Raw genomic sequence first — 16,998 nt, forward strand, 5'->3', positions numbered from 1 at the left:
AAATTTAGTTGTTTGCGTTAAAACATAGAAGAGTTTTATTTAAAAATGAATTTATAGACTACCGATGTAATTTTCCATGACATATGGAATCTGATTGGCAGATGAAAACTGTGCTCTGGGAAGGTCACAGGCTGGCTGTCATTCAGATACTGGGAGAGAAGGGACTAGAAATGGTTGCCTGACCTCTAAGCTAAAGCAGTAACATTACATGATCAAACTTGCATTCAGAGAGACCAGCAACCTTGTCTACAATGCTTAGAATCTTGGGAAATGAAAACGCACACACACAAACATCTTAATTACTTGCTTTGTCTCTTCACACATCATTTGCCTCTATTCCTACTTAACTTTGTTCTACATAGAATGTGTATACTTCTAACATCATATATTTATCTTACATGCTGTCTGTCTTCCAGGTGCCTACAAGGCCACACAGGGAGGGTGTGTGCTTTGTTTCCTGCTGTATCCCCAGGGCACTGGATACCAGCATGACATAATATGCACTAAATAAACATTTGCTCAAGTAAAGTTTTGATAGGAAGGACTTTTCCTACCAATACAATAATAATTAATGAAGGAGGTATTCTGATGCTCATTATTATAATTTTTTTAGGTCAGAAAGTTAATTGTAAGAACAAATCACAAGGGAGCCTTGGGAAAGTCTTTCAAAATGCTAGATAAGGTATAATTAGTGCTTAGAAAATACTTCAAGAAATGAGTAATTACTAACTACATCATTACTATGTATGCCAGAAAACCAAACATGGGGCAAACTTCAACAATGGTACTCTCAGCTTTGGAACTGAGTATCTGGGCAAATTTCAGCTGAATGAGAAAGGATAGGATTGGCTTACTGTCTGAAGAGGGGGATAAGATATAGTCCCTCTTTTGTCCCCCACTGAATCCAGAGTCTCACTCAGATTTTCCAGGAATGGACCACCCGCCCCCCACCCCCAAGTTACCACATGAGCTAATAGCCATGGTTTCTACTTACAAAATGACCGATTCTTTCATAACAAGGAAGTTATTCTTTGCATCTTTTAATGAAAGAAATAACATTTATTGTGCAATTGTGCTTTATATCTCTACCAGGTCCAGCCAGGCAAACTCATCTCCCAGATTAAACAATAAAACTGGAGAAAAAAAAATCGTTTCCTAAACACAAGCAACTTCCACACAGTCCTAAAAGTGCTGTCTCTTTCTCTTTTCACACTCAGGTCACTCCAACATTCTATTCACCTTCTCCAAACTTCCTTTTGAATCTATCTTGTCTTCTTAGTTCAGGTGTCCCACTCCATGATCCCTGTTAGGTCTTCCGCATTTAACTGGTGCACCACGGCAAGAACTTCTTAATCGGTCTCCCTCCAAGTCCTACAACCTCTGCTCCACCTGTGCTTCTGCTGCAGAGCCATCCTCCCCTTGCACAGCAAACTTAGACACTGTCCTGCTTGCCGTGGAATTATTCCCCCAGGATGGGGCCAGAGACAGGTGGCACTCCTTGACTTCCAGTATGCCTCATCTTTTCCCATATCTCCCCCCAAACATCATCCCAGTTCATCCAACATCAGAGAGCTGACCTAAGAGAAAACCAGCATATCTCTCTGGCTGCCATTCAAGGGAAAAACTTCCATCATCCTTACCAAACACAGATAAGAGAAAGTATGTCAAAGTAGGGATGCTGTTTCAGACCCAGACAGGACAGGACCAGGAAGAGGACACAAGATGGCCTGCAAACCTGGGAACTCTAACAGGAAGGGGGTAAGCAGAGAGGGGAAGGGAGTAACTTAACTCTGTGCTGGAATTACCACACACACACACACACACACACACACACACACACACACACACACACACACCCCACACGATGAGGAGTACTCAGTGGCTCAGGAGCTGAGCTAGATTTTATATAAATAGTTATTTCTTTGCACACCTGAGAAAGCTGTCATGACTAGAAAATTCCAATTTGTTCCAATACACAAACATGTAAAACAAACTTGACAACATGTCACATCTCCTCTCATGACTGGACTAATTTAACTTTTCAGCAGGTCCGCATAAATAGGACACATACAAATGAGGAATTCTTGTCCCTTAAACATGAATTATCTACATATTTTAGAAATGTTTACTGAACACCTGCGATGGCAACATATCACATTAAAAGCAGCAGACATTAAAAGGTCTCCTAAGACACTGATGTTGAAGAAAAGCTTTATCTTTATGGGATCTATGGAGAAACAATGGGATGCTTTCTCTTTCTGGATAAAGAAGTAGATTTTATATTTTAAGCAGGAGTGCCTATAATTAGTGAAGTAAGATACATTTTTATTTCACAAAGGCCCTGGTAAGGAGGAAGACAAGTTCTCAAAACTTATTTTGTTTCAGAATGAATTGATTCCTCATCATAGCAAGCTAAAAGCATACAGGTTCTCTCTCCTCTCCCTCCCCCTCTTCCTCCCTTCCTCCTCCTCCTCTCTCTCTCTCTGTCTTTGTCTCTGTCTCTCTCTCTCTCTCTCTCTCTCTCTCTCTCTCTCTCTCTCTCTCTCTCTCTCTCTCTCTCACACACACACACACACACACACACACACACACACACACACACACACCCCACACACAGAGACATTAGTGAGCTTGTATTGTTAAGATGAAAAAAAAATCTTTGTCTCTAGGCATTCCTTTCATTCCAGGAATGGAAACACTGCTAAGAGATCTCATTCCCTTCTCTTCTCACCTTGTCCTTTAGGAGCTGATGAATGAAAGTTGAGTCATGTTCTATTTCTGCTATGTCAGAGTGCAGGCTTTAAGGTAGGATACTGCTAAACATAAAAAATGAGTTTTCTTACAAAGGAGAGGAAAGATTCAAAACCAGCATTTCTCGCCACACTCTCTTACCAAATGAACTCGAAATTCTGAACAAAGCTTGGTATGCCTTATTTCTTCTTAACAGTTGTTAAATCCCCAGGGAGCCTTCAATGCACCACAAGGAAACTATGCTCAATGTTCTCAGATTGCAGGGTGGGACACTTTAGTGTGTTAAAGTGGAATTCTTTAGAACACCACAAAATCCAAGTGCCATGTTCCTTAGGTCAATCTCCATTAACATCCTTTGAAAAAATCTCTCTCCTGGTCAAAGGACAGCAGAGTCAGGGTACTTTCTTAAAGATGAAAGAAAAGACAATTCCAGTGATTCTAAAGGACGTTTTCATCTACCTAAGCTGGAAACAAAAGAATACAACCAACAGCCACAGCGCAAGGGACTGTTGAGTCATTTTAAAACATTCAAAAGAGTTAACATTTACCCAATGAAAATATCCAATGTATTAAAAAAGTAGTAACGACTATAAAAAGGCACTGTTCCTTAACTAAAAGAGCATCAATTGTAGGTCCTTAACAAACATTAAAATAAATAATGGAAGACAAATGTTATAAAAAATATTTTAGTCCCACGTGAATCCAGTGGAAAACACATTATAATTAACGTTGGGAAGCCAGAGATCATAACTGCAACGCAGCAGTAGTAGAGTCATTACTACTTCCCAAACAGAGCTGGAATGTGGTAGAAAGCTGTAGTTTTCTTAGTTCTTAGTTTCTTAGTTCCTGGGAATGGAAATAACCCTTTTTGTTTCCCGAGCACTCTTCCCTCACTGACTTTACAGTTGAGTTTAAGGAGGAGCTGTCACACACTTAGCGTCTTCAACTAACTGCCAGTCGGAAAAGAGCTGGGAAGACTGTGGTGGGAATCTCTGCTGCCCCTAAGGCAGCGATCCTTCACACAGCGCTCTTGGCTGTTACTGATGGAACCTCTGATTCAGCACTAATTCCACAAAAACACGTTTCTGCTTTGCAAGAGTTCCTTCCTGAATAGCACTAATAGCTTAAAAATAAACATGCAGAGAACTCTATTGGACTAAAATTACTGTCACTTCTACCCATTAATGATAATTATTATTGGATGCTGTATTGTGACAATTCGCTCCGTTCAGGCAATAGCCCCCAACAGCAGTTAGTCATCCATTTTGTTAGTACACGACTCTGTCATATTCTCCCTGCCTCCGGGCATTCTAGCCTGTATTAAGGCTGCCCTCAATATTAACTCTGTTAGTATTATGTTGCTTCTAATTTTCTTGAAGAACATTGGATATCTGAGAAAGGAAGCCATCCAGGAAACAATATTTTAAAATCCTATTACAAAATAATGTCTAATTTCATCTAAACACTAATGTCAATTCATACCATTACAAGTAACATATAAATATTCAATTTCTCTGCTTAATTTTCCATGTTTGCCCTGGGGTATATTTGTTTGGCATTGAAAGCCAAATACTACTGAGCTGATTTTTTTCTCTTCTTAGATAATGGCTTTAAATTTTCATGGGAAAATCCAAATCCAGTGAGTGGAAGTCCTTCACCTTTAAGGACTGAATGTCAGAATGACTCAAAACAGGGAGAGAAAAGAGATGGCCTATTAGGGAAATTATGAAACTTGGTTGTATCTCTGGCCTTCTGACACTGTCATTTTCACTGGTAAAGATATACAAATGGCACCACAGCAGGACTGCTGTGGTAGGTAAGCTGGGCAGCACAGTGCTAGCCCTGGACCCATCATGAAAGTCAGCCCTGGAGCTTCGGAGAGTCTGAGAAGGCCAACCACATCGCTCATCCTGTCAGACCTACACAATCTAGAAGATCCAGATTGTTTACTCAGAAATATGCTTAAAGAGTGAGTTTTTCCTAACAATTATTTTTGTCAATAATTTTACTCAATTCATTAATTAGTTCTTTTTCAACACATGTTGGCCATTTTGTTAATGCATAGTTTGGGAAAAAAGAAAAACTTTTTTTACTCTATCTTAAAAAAAAAAAAAAAAAATCACACGTTTAATCCCAGTACTCCAGAGGCAAAAAGGCTTTTTTTTTTTTTTTTAAAAAAAAAGTTTGAGGCCAGCCTGGTCTACAGAGTGAATTCCAAGACAGCCAAGGCTATGCAGAGAAACCCTGTCTTGAAAAAAAGAAAGAAACAAACAAAAACTCAAAGGCTAAAGTCAAGATTATCGATCTATATCATAAATCAGTAAGTGTTTTCTAAAGGGTTAGATAACACATATTTCAACATCATGGAACATAGAGACAGTTGTAGATAACTGGTGTGAACACGTTCCAGCAAAACTATGAATACAGGTACTCAGTGGTTTGACACGAGGCCTACAGTTTGATGTGTATTTTAGCTTCTCATACACATAATGATGTGTTAAAGTCGACACAAAATAGAAGATATGCTTTTTAATCAGCTGGTATTTGTAATTATTTGACTACTTTTTGCCAAGTTTCTCCTGTGGTATCTAGGGTATATGCACATACAAGTAATTGATAGGTTCTAGGAAATAAAAGAATGAATAATATCATGCTCTTGAAAATGTGGATTAAAGCAGGTGAAATAAACATACATGTTATATTGCATGACCTTAATGATTAATAAGAAATAAGTTAGTACCAAGTACAAGTTTTGTTCAGAAAAACACAGTCAGGAGAACAAACGAGTTGAAATAAATCGCATTTCATAGTCTCCAGCCAGCCAAAAGTTAGAAGACAGTTGCCTAATACATGCATATAATCCCATGCTGCAGAGATACATTAGGTTAGAGGAACATGGTTCCTGGTTACATTGGGTGCACTATGGTTTACAGCATGCATATATACCTTTCCTCCTTTCCTACATTTCCCTGTGGTCTGAAAAATCACATATTGTGAGACAGATTTGGCTGTAGAGGTATCATAAATGAGACTATGGATTTGACTGCAGTTTGTGTCTCTTGACCTGTACACGTATCAGTATATGTATTAGTGCATTAGTGTGAACAAAAAATTCATTCTTAAGGAATCTCCATAGTTAAAACTACATCATTCAAATCAAAGAAATTTCTGCATACAAATAAAATATGTGTACCTCAAAGACACTTAGGAAAGCTTTCTAACAAACACCCTGAGTGCTCACAATACAGAGTTCTTGTGACATAACATCAGAAGGGAAATTTTTATGTGGCTGAAATTCTAGAGGTAGAAAAGGTATTTAAGGGCATTCTTTTTTAGATGAGAGCATGCTGCATTTGTGCCTGTTATTAAACTCACTACTCTGTAAGTTCTATATCTTAAATTTTGGGATTAACATCAAAAGTATGGGGGCCATATCCATCTTCCACAAGATTACAGAGCACTGGATTCTGCTGGATCCTGTGCCACTTAGATCATAGAGGATTCCCTTAAGAAGTGAGTGGGACTGTGTTGATATGATCCTTTCAATCCTTAATAGTAACACAAACAAATCTTCAATCATGAAAACCAAAATGGAATTTCAGGTAACATAGAGAAGCATGCCTAGGTTAAATACTCAAAATTTACTAATCCAAAGGAAGAGATTAGCAGTTTTAAAATCACTAACAACAGTACAAAAGAGATCGTTTTTCCCTCTCTGCTGAGGTCACAAGGACAATTCTCAATCTTCTTATGTAGGTAAAGTCTAGTATCACCAATTACTAGTATTATTTTGGTTCCCCCCCCCATACAACCATGGTTAAATCACCAGTTGTCAAAGCATAATATGATGATAAAAAGATGACCTTTAGTCAGATGATGTGAGCCTGGAATTCACTGCCTATAAAACTCTATGCAAGTAAATTGAATATTTTGACGAAAAGTCTCAAGTTAATTTTAAATATCACACATGATAATAAACATATGCAAAGCCCTAAAGATTAAACATGATCAATGAATGCTAATAAAAGTAGTTATTACTACTGTTCTATAAAAGATGGATGGAAGAAAAGAGAAATGCACCCAAGCCAATCCAATTTAATTTGTTCTACCATTCTACACAGAGAAATGACTAAAACCAATGGCTTATTTATATGCATCACTCACCGATAACATTAGAAAATTGAAGCACTACTGCAAAAAAAAAACTAGAATCTGCACAATTAGGGAAAATAATTGCGGTTTTATGGCATCTATAGAGGAGAGGGTAACTGTCAAAGTCTTCCTGAAAGCAAATACACACATAAATTGTGTATCTGTTGAGACTGCAGAGACATTCCTAAATGGTGTTTATGCAATATGCATTTCCTCTAAAATGGATGCCTAATTGTTTAGCTGTTCTAAACTGTGGAATGGAAAACAAAGGAGCAGTTTTGGCCATGTGGGTAAACAATGGATTCCTAAAAGCTAATTATCCGTTATTTAATAGACTGAAGCTGCACCAAATGAGACATTTAAGCCTAATAAATAATAAACAAATTGTGACCTAAAGACTAAAATATAGGGGCTGCTAGTATAGTTTTTATTGCTCCATTAAATAATCTCCTATTTACTTCCTCCACAAAACATAATTATACAACACTGAGTCCATTTCAAGGCCATTCTGATGTGCTACTGAAAAATTATGTGAATCATCTTACACACGCAGGAAATTTTAAAGCACAACATTTGAATTCTATTATCAAATGACTTATTTGTTTCTAAGATGAAAAATAGAAATGGAGTTTGGAAAAAGTTGTATATAATTACATAAATCCATTATTCCCGTTTGTGTCTTTCTAGAAATAATAACATAAGTGCACATATTAGCTGTGTACCTTAAATAACTAAATACTGGCATCTCTGTTCAATACGTTACATAGATGTTTCATATTTAAGTATTTTCTAAATTAAAATAATTCAAATTTAAACACCATTTTACATTGACATAGGGATTAAATAAAGACAGTTTGAAGTTCATTTGCATATTTGTTTACAAGATAACACCCAAACATTTGGCAGAAACCACCAAACTTGCCTATGTATCTGAAAACTCCAGTTCCTCACTCTAAAGAAAGAGGAGAACCTGACTTTTTAACATGAGGAAATGATAAAGGAAGACCCTAGACTCTTGTTTTCAGACTTACTACTCAAAGGGATTTTAACATTCACGTTCCTTTTGGAAGAGATGGAGCTCACAGTTTCACTTTCATCCTATTAACAAAGCCCCACTGAAAGGACAGAGATAATGAGCACAAGTAGATCTGAACACAGCTGCCCAGTCTCCCTCCAAGGGCAGTCATCAAGTATGGTCGATAAGAAAGAACAGGACTTAATTACTCTCCATCTCAGTGATCAGAGAATGTGTGTATCTGTGAAAAAACACAGTTCCTTTTGCCTGGTGGAAATACTAAACTCAGGAAAATCTATGGGAAGAAGGCCTATGTGGACTTATGGCAGAGTTACAGGAGTATTCTTCTCTTCTTCAGTCATCTCAGGGGTTGTGGCTTATACAGAAAAATAAGACGAAATACAAAGCCCCTGGTCCAAAGCACTAACAAATACTAATGTAAACCCAGTAATTCACACTTCCACACTACTTTTATACCAGAAGAGCCAGGCTAAAGAAGACTACAGTGGTTTGCAAAGTACTATATTCTATACCCAAGTGATACCTGCAAAGAAAAATTTTATAGAAACTTTGAGCTGGTCCTCAGAAAAAGGTGCTTAAAAGTATAAAGTACATAAGCAATACAGTGAATCACAGAAACTTAAGTCTGCTTATCCCAAAGAAAACACGCCAGCCAGAAATAGTGACATTGCAGGGGACTTTGATTAACCAACACTTTCGATTAGAAATTTGAGGTTTAGAAATTTGTTACATAAAACCAAATTCTGTCAATACCAGCTCCCTGTCAGTCTCACCTCACCCTTTTCTTTTACTTCACATAAACTGTGATGTGAACCTACGGTTGTCTGACTCACTCATCCAGGTATTTACCTTCTGTAAAAGAGACATTGCTCATTCTCAGTTATCATCTCAGCATCGACTATTTGATGAATGAATCAGTGAAAAGTTACCTATATCTTAAATTCTTATCTATACTAGTACAACAATAAGAGAAAACCACAACATAGTCTGTTAACACAACACTGGAGCTCAGACTTGTCACCATAAAAGACAATGTACTTTCTCTAAGAATAAAATCAGCCGGGCGGTGGTGGCGCACGCCTTTAGTCCCAGCACTCGTGAGGCAGAGGCAGGTGGATCTCTGTGAGTTCAAGGCCAGCCTGGGCTACCAAGTGAGTTCCAGGAAAGGCGCAAAGCTACACAAGAAACCCTGTCTCAACCCCCCCCTCCCTCAAAAAAAAAAGAATGAAATCAAATGCTGGTATAATAAACTATATAAGTAACTTCTATTTCCATTTCAGAAAGGCTTCAAATGCTATAAAAATAATGATTTCAGGAAAATCTTATTCTACAGATATTAGAAAAAGTAACTGTATGTTTCAATCAATTAAAAAAACCCAGCAAACAAGAAATAAATACTGTTTTATTATTATATGATTTATTTCATAATGGTGGCTATTTTCAAAGACTAATGACTCTGAATTAACAATTTCGTTGTCTTTAAAAGGAGAAATATTCAGAATAACTGTCATTTATTGCTCATTTCAGAAGAGAGCTTTGTTGACTTTGGTGAGAAAACTTTTTATATGTTATCTAGATTGGTTTATGTCCCTACGTTCTTTAAACCAAAACAGATGTCTAGAAGTTATCTTCCAATCTCCAAATGTCTTCAAAAGATAGAAAGTACTTCAATGGTAGCCTTCAAACATCAAAGCTTTATATTTTATGTATCTTTTATATACTGATATTTACTATTACATTTGGATGTTTATTTAAAATATGATATATCCAGATTACGGTTTCCTCTCCCTCTATTTTTCCCAGTTCCTCACCTCCTATCCGGATTCACCCACTTTCTGTCTCTCCTTAGAACACAAATGGGCTTCTACAGGATAATAGTAAAACATAAGAAAAAAAAAAAAACTAATACATCAAAGTAAGATAAAACTAGCAAACAGAAGGAAAAGAGCCCAGGAAAAGGCATAAGACACAGGCACAGATGCAGGGACTAACTTGTTCCCACACTCAGGAACTTCATAAAAGCACTAAGCTAGAAGCCATAATATATATGTACAGGATCTATAGAGTAAAAAGAAAGGGGAAAAAGTGTGTGTGTGTGTGTGTGTGTGTGTGTGTGTGTGTGTGCATATACACACAATAAAAAATAAAAGAAATAAAAAAAGGAAAAGCCCTGATGTGACATTATGAGACTGTGTCTGGTTTAATGAGATTTTTATGAATCAATATTACCAATGCTAGGCTCAGAAGAACATGGAACTCCCATAGAAAATATCAAAATGTGTGCTACATATGACCTTAATACATCAAAGGCATTTAAGAAATCCTACTGGGTGAAGACATTTCACTTATTTAGACACATTTGACATCATTTGAACTCTATATCTTGGAAAAGTCACTGTAGAACAATTGTTAAAAATACCTAACAGGTCAAATATAAAGGGTTCCGTGATAAACAAGAGAGGCAAAGGAGTCCTTTATTTTTTTATTTTTAATTTTTGAAACAGGGTATTACTATATAGGTGATAGAAAGAAATTAAGGCAAAGCACTGTAGGACAACAGAACATACATTTCACACACCCACACACATGCATGCAAGACTACACATAAGCACACATGCCAAATCATGTAAATGAGACTAATTGTAAGATATTTAAGGGGTAACTTAGTTGTTTATAATTGAACAATATGTAAACCAACAAAAAGGTTAAGGCAGTACAATTAGTAAATTAGGAAATATTAATTAACTGTAAGTAGTTTTAAAATGACCATCTTTGGTAGTATTCAAAGAAAAGCAAATGAAAATTAAAAATGACATTTTAATCTAACGAATACTCAAAATCTCATAAATATGAAAATCTTCAACTAATGCATAACCAGAATTCATGTGGAAACTTGGGGAAAATTAGAACATTTTTGGCAATGTATTTGGCAACATGCACCATAAGTCTTAAGTACATCCTTTTCTATTCTGTGCTTTAATGAAATAATTCAAACATTTTCTGACTATGCACGAAAGTATATTGATCCCATTGAAAAGTCAGAAAGACATTTCTATTACTTCCTTATTGAATAATACAAGCCAAATTAGGTGTGGCGTATCCAGTGGAACCAATGGCAAGGTATTTCAGATTAAGGATAACATGAAGTACTCAATGTTAGCAAGATGATGTGGACATTAAGTGCATAGTGCCTAGGGTCACAGTTGTGTTCAGAGGCAGGAAAGGGACAATGTGCCTAATGTAACTGTGAGTCCTGGAGAGACATAACGGCCAGTCGTCTCCTGATATAGGCTTGTTTAGGTGGATTTTATATTGCACAAGTAATTCTTTGAAGTTGGAAAAATAAACTTGGCCATTCAAAATGGAAACTAAAGTGCATAGAAATAAAAAAGTTGAATATTATTAATATTCTATTGAAACGTCCATTAAAACAAGTTCTATCAGATTTCAGTTTTACAAACTAATATAGTAGCGACCTTCAGAGGCTCTGTGTCAGTCCCCCAGGCCAAACCTCAACAGTATAGCCCAGCTGCTATCAATATTCAGCTAGATGACTTTCAACTGAGTGAGCAAATGTTCAAACAATATAATGATGCACCATTATCAGGCTAAGATGTTAATTTATGATGTTTCCAGAAGCACATTTTAACAGTTAATAGTATACTTTTCTAATACTCAGTTTTGGTAACACTTTTAGATATTCCTTGAACATTATTTTCTGAATTTCTAACATAAGCATGGAATTGGACTTAGATGACCTTCCCTTTCTAGAACAAACAAGTGTGCTACACTACTATACTCATTTTGCTTCTAAACATAAGATACGCCTATCAGTGTAAGTAAAGAGGGCAGGGCGGCACTGCCCCCCTCTCTCCCTGCGGGGAAATCTTTGGTGCATTTCTTGTCCTGTGTCATGAGCTATTAGGATTCAGCAATGAAGTAGATGGATTTTATATTAAAACTGTCAATCCTCAGGGACATGGAAAAAAAAGTCAAATCATTAAGGTTGATCATGAAAGGATGATCATGATCATCCCCAGTTAGTGGTACCTTCTTTTTATTCTTTTATTGAAAATATTAGGTTTTTTTTTTTTTAAAGTTAACATATTCTGATTATGGTTTCCCCTCCCCATACTCCTCTCCAACTCCCTCCATCCAGATCTACACCTTTTCTGTCTCTTAGAAAACTATGAGGCATCTAAAGAACAATAAAATAAAATAAAAAGAGATAAATAAAAACAAATCAAATATGACTCTTTTAACTATATAAAATATAATAGATGTTTCTATAAGGTTGTAGTCAAATTTGTTAAGTTTTTCAAAAAGTTTCCATTACAATTAGAAAGCATACTACAAAGTAAGCAGAGAAAACAACAGAGTGGGCACACCCCTTCCCCCAGTACTTTCCCCCAGCTTTAGGAACTATTCCTGCTTCATCTAGAGTCCCTACATCTTAGTCACCCCAGGCTATTTTTACGGAAACCCCAGACATTGTTTTTTGTCTGTGAAGTTTCAGCATGAGTCTCCGAAGAATATTAAAGTATGCTGACAACTATGCTGTCACGTCTAGAAGAAATCAAATATCCAAAAATCTGCTTTTTGCTACAGTTATTTGTAGGGATTACAATTGGGAGCTGCCACTCCAGTCTCTGTGTGTCTTTTGTCCTCTCTACCAACCTCCCCACCTCCTCAGTCCTTCCTTTCTTCCCCCTCTCTGTAGCTATAGGGAGGGAACTCAGCCTCAAGCTCATGCACACCAGGCAAGTGACAGCCTCAGCCTAGTTTAAGTCTCTTTTAATCAGTACCCCCTCTCACTTTTCTCTCCTATGCTGCATTCAGTGGAAGAAATCAGTCTGTGTTCTACAGAATTTCCCTGTGTCAGTTTCTCGTGGATATAAATCTACTGACAGATGAGCGTTGTTACAGACTTGTTACCTAAGTAATAATGAAGGAAAGGGAATACACTTGACTTCCAAGTCCTCTAGAGGATACACCCTAGAAGACAGACAACACACACTGGAAAACTAAAGGGAGGAAGGCCCTTGAGGAAAGATCTGCGCTATGGCTAGTTATAGAAACAAGTGGTCATAGTTCTTTGTTCCCCAAATACACTATAATGTTAATAAAGCACCACACGAATCTTATGTGTCCACTGCATGAACAGGGAACTCGACAGGACTCACCAGTTTTCATTTCTAGTAAGCGCTTTTTCTCTAGCTGGCGTTCAAGGCGTTCTTTCTCTGCTCGCTCTTTAGCTATTCTTGCACGTTTGTCCTTTTCTGCTGCTTCTCTTTTTTTGATGTTTTCCTTTAACGCTTGCTAATACAAATAAATTTTGAAAAATGATTAATTTTAACCAGTGCTTCCACAAGAAAATTATCTAAAATCATACACAAGGTACAACCATGAGTGAATACTTTTCAGATAATGGTTAGTTCTCAAATGAGTAGCAGTCGTATAATACATACACATAAACCGTTGTTAAATATGTATCTATAAATAGCCTGCTAGATTTAAAGCACCTGCATGTAAATGGAATTACCTAGAAGGGAAGAGACAGAAACTAAAAATAGAGGCATTTAATACACAAATCAAATCTGCTTTCTAACATGTAAAGAGAGTCTTTAACTCTCTAAGAGTCATCCATATTTTCTCTTCTATAAGCATCTCAACTTTAAGGGAAGAGGTGAAGAAATGTCAGAAAAGGGAGGAAATCGCCATCTAAGAGTAGATAAAGATAACTGTATAAATACTTGATCCTGCAACTGTTGATCAGAGCCAATAAAATGCTAATGAAAAGAAGATCTCAATGGATATGTGATTAGTTAATTAATTTCTTACTTCTAAGTTTTATACCAATCAAGAAATGCCTCTCATGTGGCATTAGCGAGAATCAGCAGGTAAAGGTAGAATTTTGTAAGTGCCAACAAACAGCATGGCATCATATTACAACAAACAGACTATTTTATCTAAGTGTCAATGAAAACAAACAGGTTACAAGTTAATTACCAACAATAATTTAAAAGTATACAATCAAACTAAAAGTAAGTAGCCTAGTATTTTTCTTTTAAATGCAGGTCTAGAAATTGAATCCAAGGCTGCTGCACACCAAGGCAAGAGTTCAACCAACTGGACTACATCCCCAGCTCATTTGTTTTCTTACTGTTTGTGGCAGTGTTTGGGATTAAGCACAAGTACTCACAGATCCTAACACAAGCACTGAACAGTATAACCGCTTGTTTCTGTACCTGTGTGTGCATGAGGCATTTGTGTGTGTACATTTTCTGTTCATGCACACATCCAAGAATATGCGGATCAGATTCTGATGGCAGGCATCTTCCTTAATAGCTCTCACCCTTATTGTTTGAGACAGGGTCTCCCAATGCAACCGGAGCTCACCAATCCAGTTAGCCTGACTCACAGGTGAGTTCCAGGAAAAACCAACAAGCTCTGGGGACCTGCCTGTCTCTGCCTTCTCAGCACTGTGATTAAAGGCACTCACCACTGTGCCATACCCAGCTTTGGCATGGCTGCTTGGATACAAACTCAGGTCTCAGGTTTGAGAGGCAAGCATATGGCTGACTGAGCTATTTCTCAACAATTGACAATATTTTTAAAACCCAGAGATAATACAAGTTTCTTGTTAAAAATTACAAAGTAAATTATAATATTATTGGTAAGAACAATGACAGAAAAACTCTAAGAAAGAAAAGAAACAAAATATTAACCCACTCCCACATTAATTTCAATTAAAACTGTGGGGGACCCCAAAACAGCTTGACCACACAGCTGCCATGACAGGCTTAGAGGCCCAGACACAGTTTCTGGCAGGCAACACCTGGATCCAGGAAAGGCCATAAGCTTACCCCACCCAAATGGGCCTGCTTCTAAGAGGAAATCCCCGACATTCCAAACATTCCCTATACCCCTAGACAAATGTCAGCCAACCAGGATCCTGAATCCTGGAAATCTCCTCACCCTAACCTCTGCTATGATAAAAACTCCCCCTGCCTGGGTTTGGGGATCTCTATTCTGATTGCTGAGTCAGATACAGTCCAAGCTACAAGCTTGAAAATAAAGGCTCTTGCTTTTATATATGGGATTTGGTCTCTATGGTGGTATTTTGGGGGGTCCCCATGATCTGGGCATAACAGGGTAAGGAGGAAATGATGTGCTTATAATCACATATTAAAAAAATAAAAAAGAGGCCAAAATCAAAAACTAAAATACCACCCAATATCCCAGCAGTTGTGAAGTTTCTTCCACTAATTTTACACTAGATAAAGCCTACCTTGTAAAAATCAAGGAGCTGGCCAAGTGTGGTGGTTTGAATAAAAATGGCCCCACAAGCTCGTATACTTGAATGCTTAATCATCAGGAAGTGGCACTATTAGAAAGGATTAGAAGGACTGAGGGGGGTAGCTTTTGAGTAGGTGTGGTCTTGTTGGAGGAAGTGGGTAACTGGGGGTGGGCTTTGAGGTTTTGAAAACCCTTGCTAAACCCAGTCTGCCTCTTCTTGCCTGTAAATCAGGATGTAGCTTCCAGTTACTGCTCCAGTTCCATGCCTGCTGCCATGCTCCCTGCCATAACAATGGATGATCCTCTGAAACTGTAAGCAAGTCCCCAGATAAATACTTTCATTTATAAGAGGTGCCATAGTCTCGGTGTCTCTTCACAGCAAAAGAACACTGACTAAGGTACTAACTGATGCTCTGTGGAAGAACATTACAGGATCACCTGTTACAAAGTGCTCACCAAGTTGCTGAGTTTTAGAGATGGAAAGAGATAGTGGTAATAAGGTTAGAAGAGTTAAGGTGTGCTAATACAAGTTCTTGGAAAGAACCATACCTTACATGGAACCTTCTCCACAAGGCTGATCCGTTGATTAGAATTCCAATTAATTTGGAGAAAGTTTCAGGTCCAGAGGCTAATTACAATTTATCATGGGCTATCTTTAGCTCAATTAATAGCCATTCCTTGCCCATCTCTCTGACCTAACATCCTTGTGATTATTAGATAAATCCTTTAGAATCCACGAACAGACCACTGGCTTCCACTAACCAAAAGACTAAGAATATTGTCAGACAGCATGAGACCTATAACAGAGATTTCCCCATTTGCTGTGACCACACACTTGATGTTTACAGCACTGTATTTGAAGTGTCTTAATTTATGACTTTCTTATTCTGTTACTATAAAAAAAGTTCATGAAACTCTCACACAATGAAACATGCAATGTGGAGTAAGCAGAATCTGCATTCTCAGACCATGGTCAGACATACGTAGCTCTAGATACATTAATTTTCATCCCCTCATTGGGATGACAATTATATTTGTGCATGGGTAAGTGAAGCCTGATGATTTAGGGGTTTCCAGGCTCAATTCAGAAGTTTTTAGGCATTATAAACTATGAGACTGAACACTGAGATGACATCACTAACCAAATACCTTTGTTCCAACTGTCATCTTGCAAGTACTTACACAATTAGTTCTGAGAGATGGAGGCAGTGCACCTTTCTAAAGCAAATCCACTTTTCTGTTGTTCAGAAATATAAGAGGGGGAATGCATGTCAGCCTCACTGCACTCCAGATTCTCTTCTGTAACACAAACCACCATCCATGCAGTTGGTAACTGGGTCTAATCACAATGCCACGTGAGAATCTAGGTTCAGGAACTCCTTCTCCGAGTAATAAACGATTCTCTGTCTCTGAACTATTTTCTTGCATCTTCTACCAACAGCCAGTAGGTAAAGTCTCAAACTCTTCACAGTTTGTAACTGATACTAACACCAATTACGGTGAAATTATAAAGTGGTATCTGCAATTCTAGATGCTTTCACAGACAATCCTGTCAAAATTCAAACTGAATTCTGCACTGCCAGTTCTGGCAAAATAAAATCAAGTACTTGTAATGAAAGCAGGGGGGCAGGAAGTTGCCTTTGAAGTGGATGTATTTCCACTCTTTTATGGCCTCATATGCTAAGTCAGGTATGAGACATTGGCAGATACAAAAATCAACAAAAGCTAGGCAGGCAGATATAGTAATTCCAAAACAAACA

The 16,998-nt window shown here is 37.5% G+C and overlaps 1 protein-coding gene across 4 annotated transcripts in view; it reads right to left on the reverse strand.

The window, feature by feature from the left end:
- The window catches only part of Diaph3 (diaphanous related formin 3), a 482,159-nt gene that overhangs the window by 137,705 nt on the left and 327,456 nt on the right, over window positions 1-16,998 (reverse strand). For all 4 annotated transcript variants that reach the window (XM_076545449.1, XM_076545448.1, XM_076545447.1 and 1 more), the window contains one exon: window positions 13,123-13,258. In XM_076545449.1, the coding sequence (XP_076401564.1) occupies window positions 13,123-13,258 (136 nt within the window). The remainder of the gene's footprint in view (window positions 1-13,122; window positions 13,259-16,998) is intronic.

Source organism: Peromyscus maniculatus, chromosome 9 (assembly GCF_049852395.1).
Source record: "Peromyscus maniculatus bairdii isolate BWxNUB_F1_BW_parent chromosome 9, HU_Pman_BW_mat_3.1, whole genome shotgun sequence".
NCBI lineage: Eukaryota > Metazoa > Chordata > Mammalia > Rodentia > Cricetidae > Peromyscus > Peromyscus maniculatus.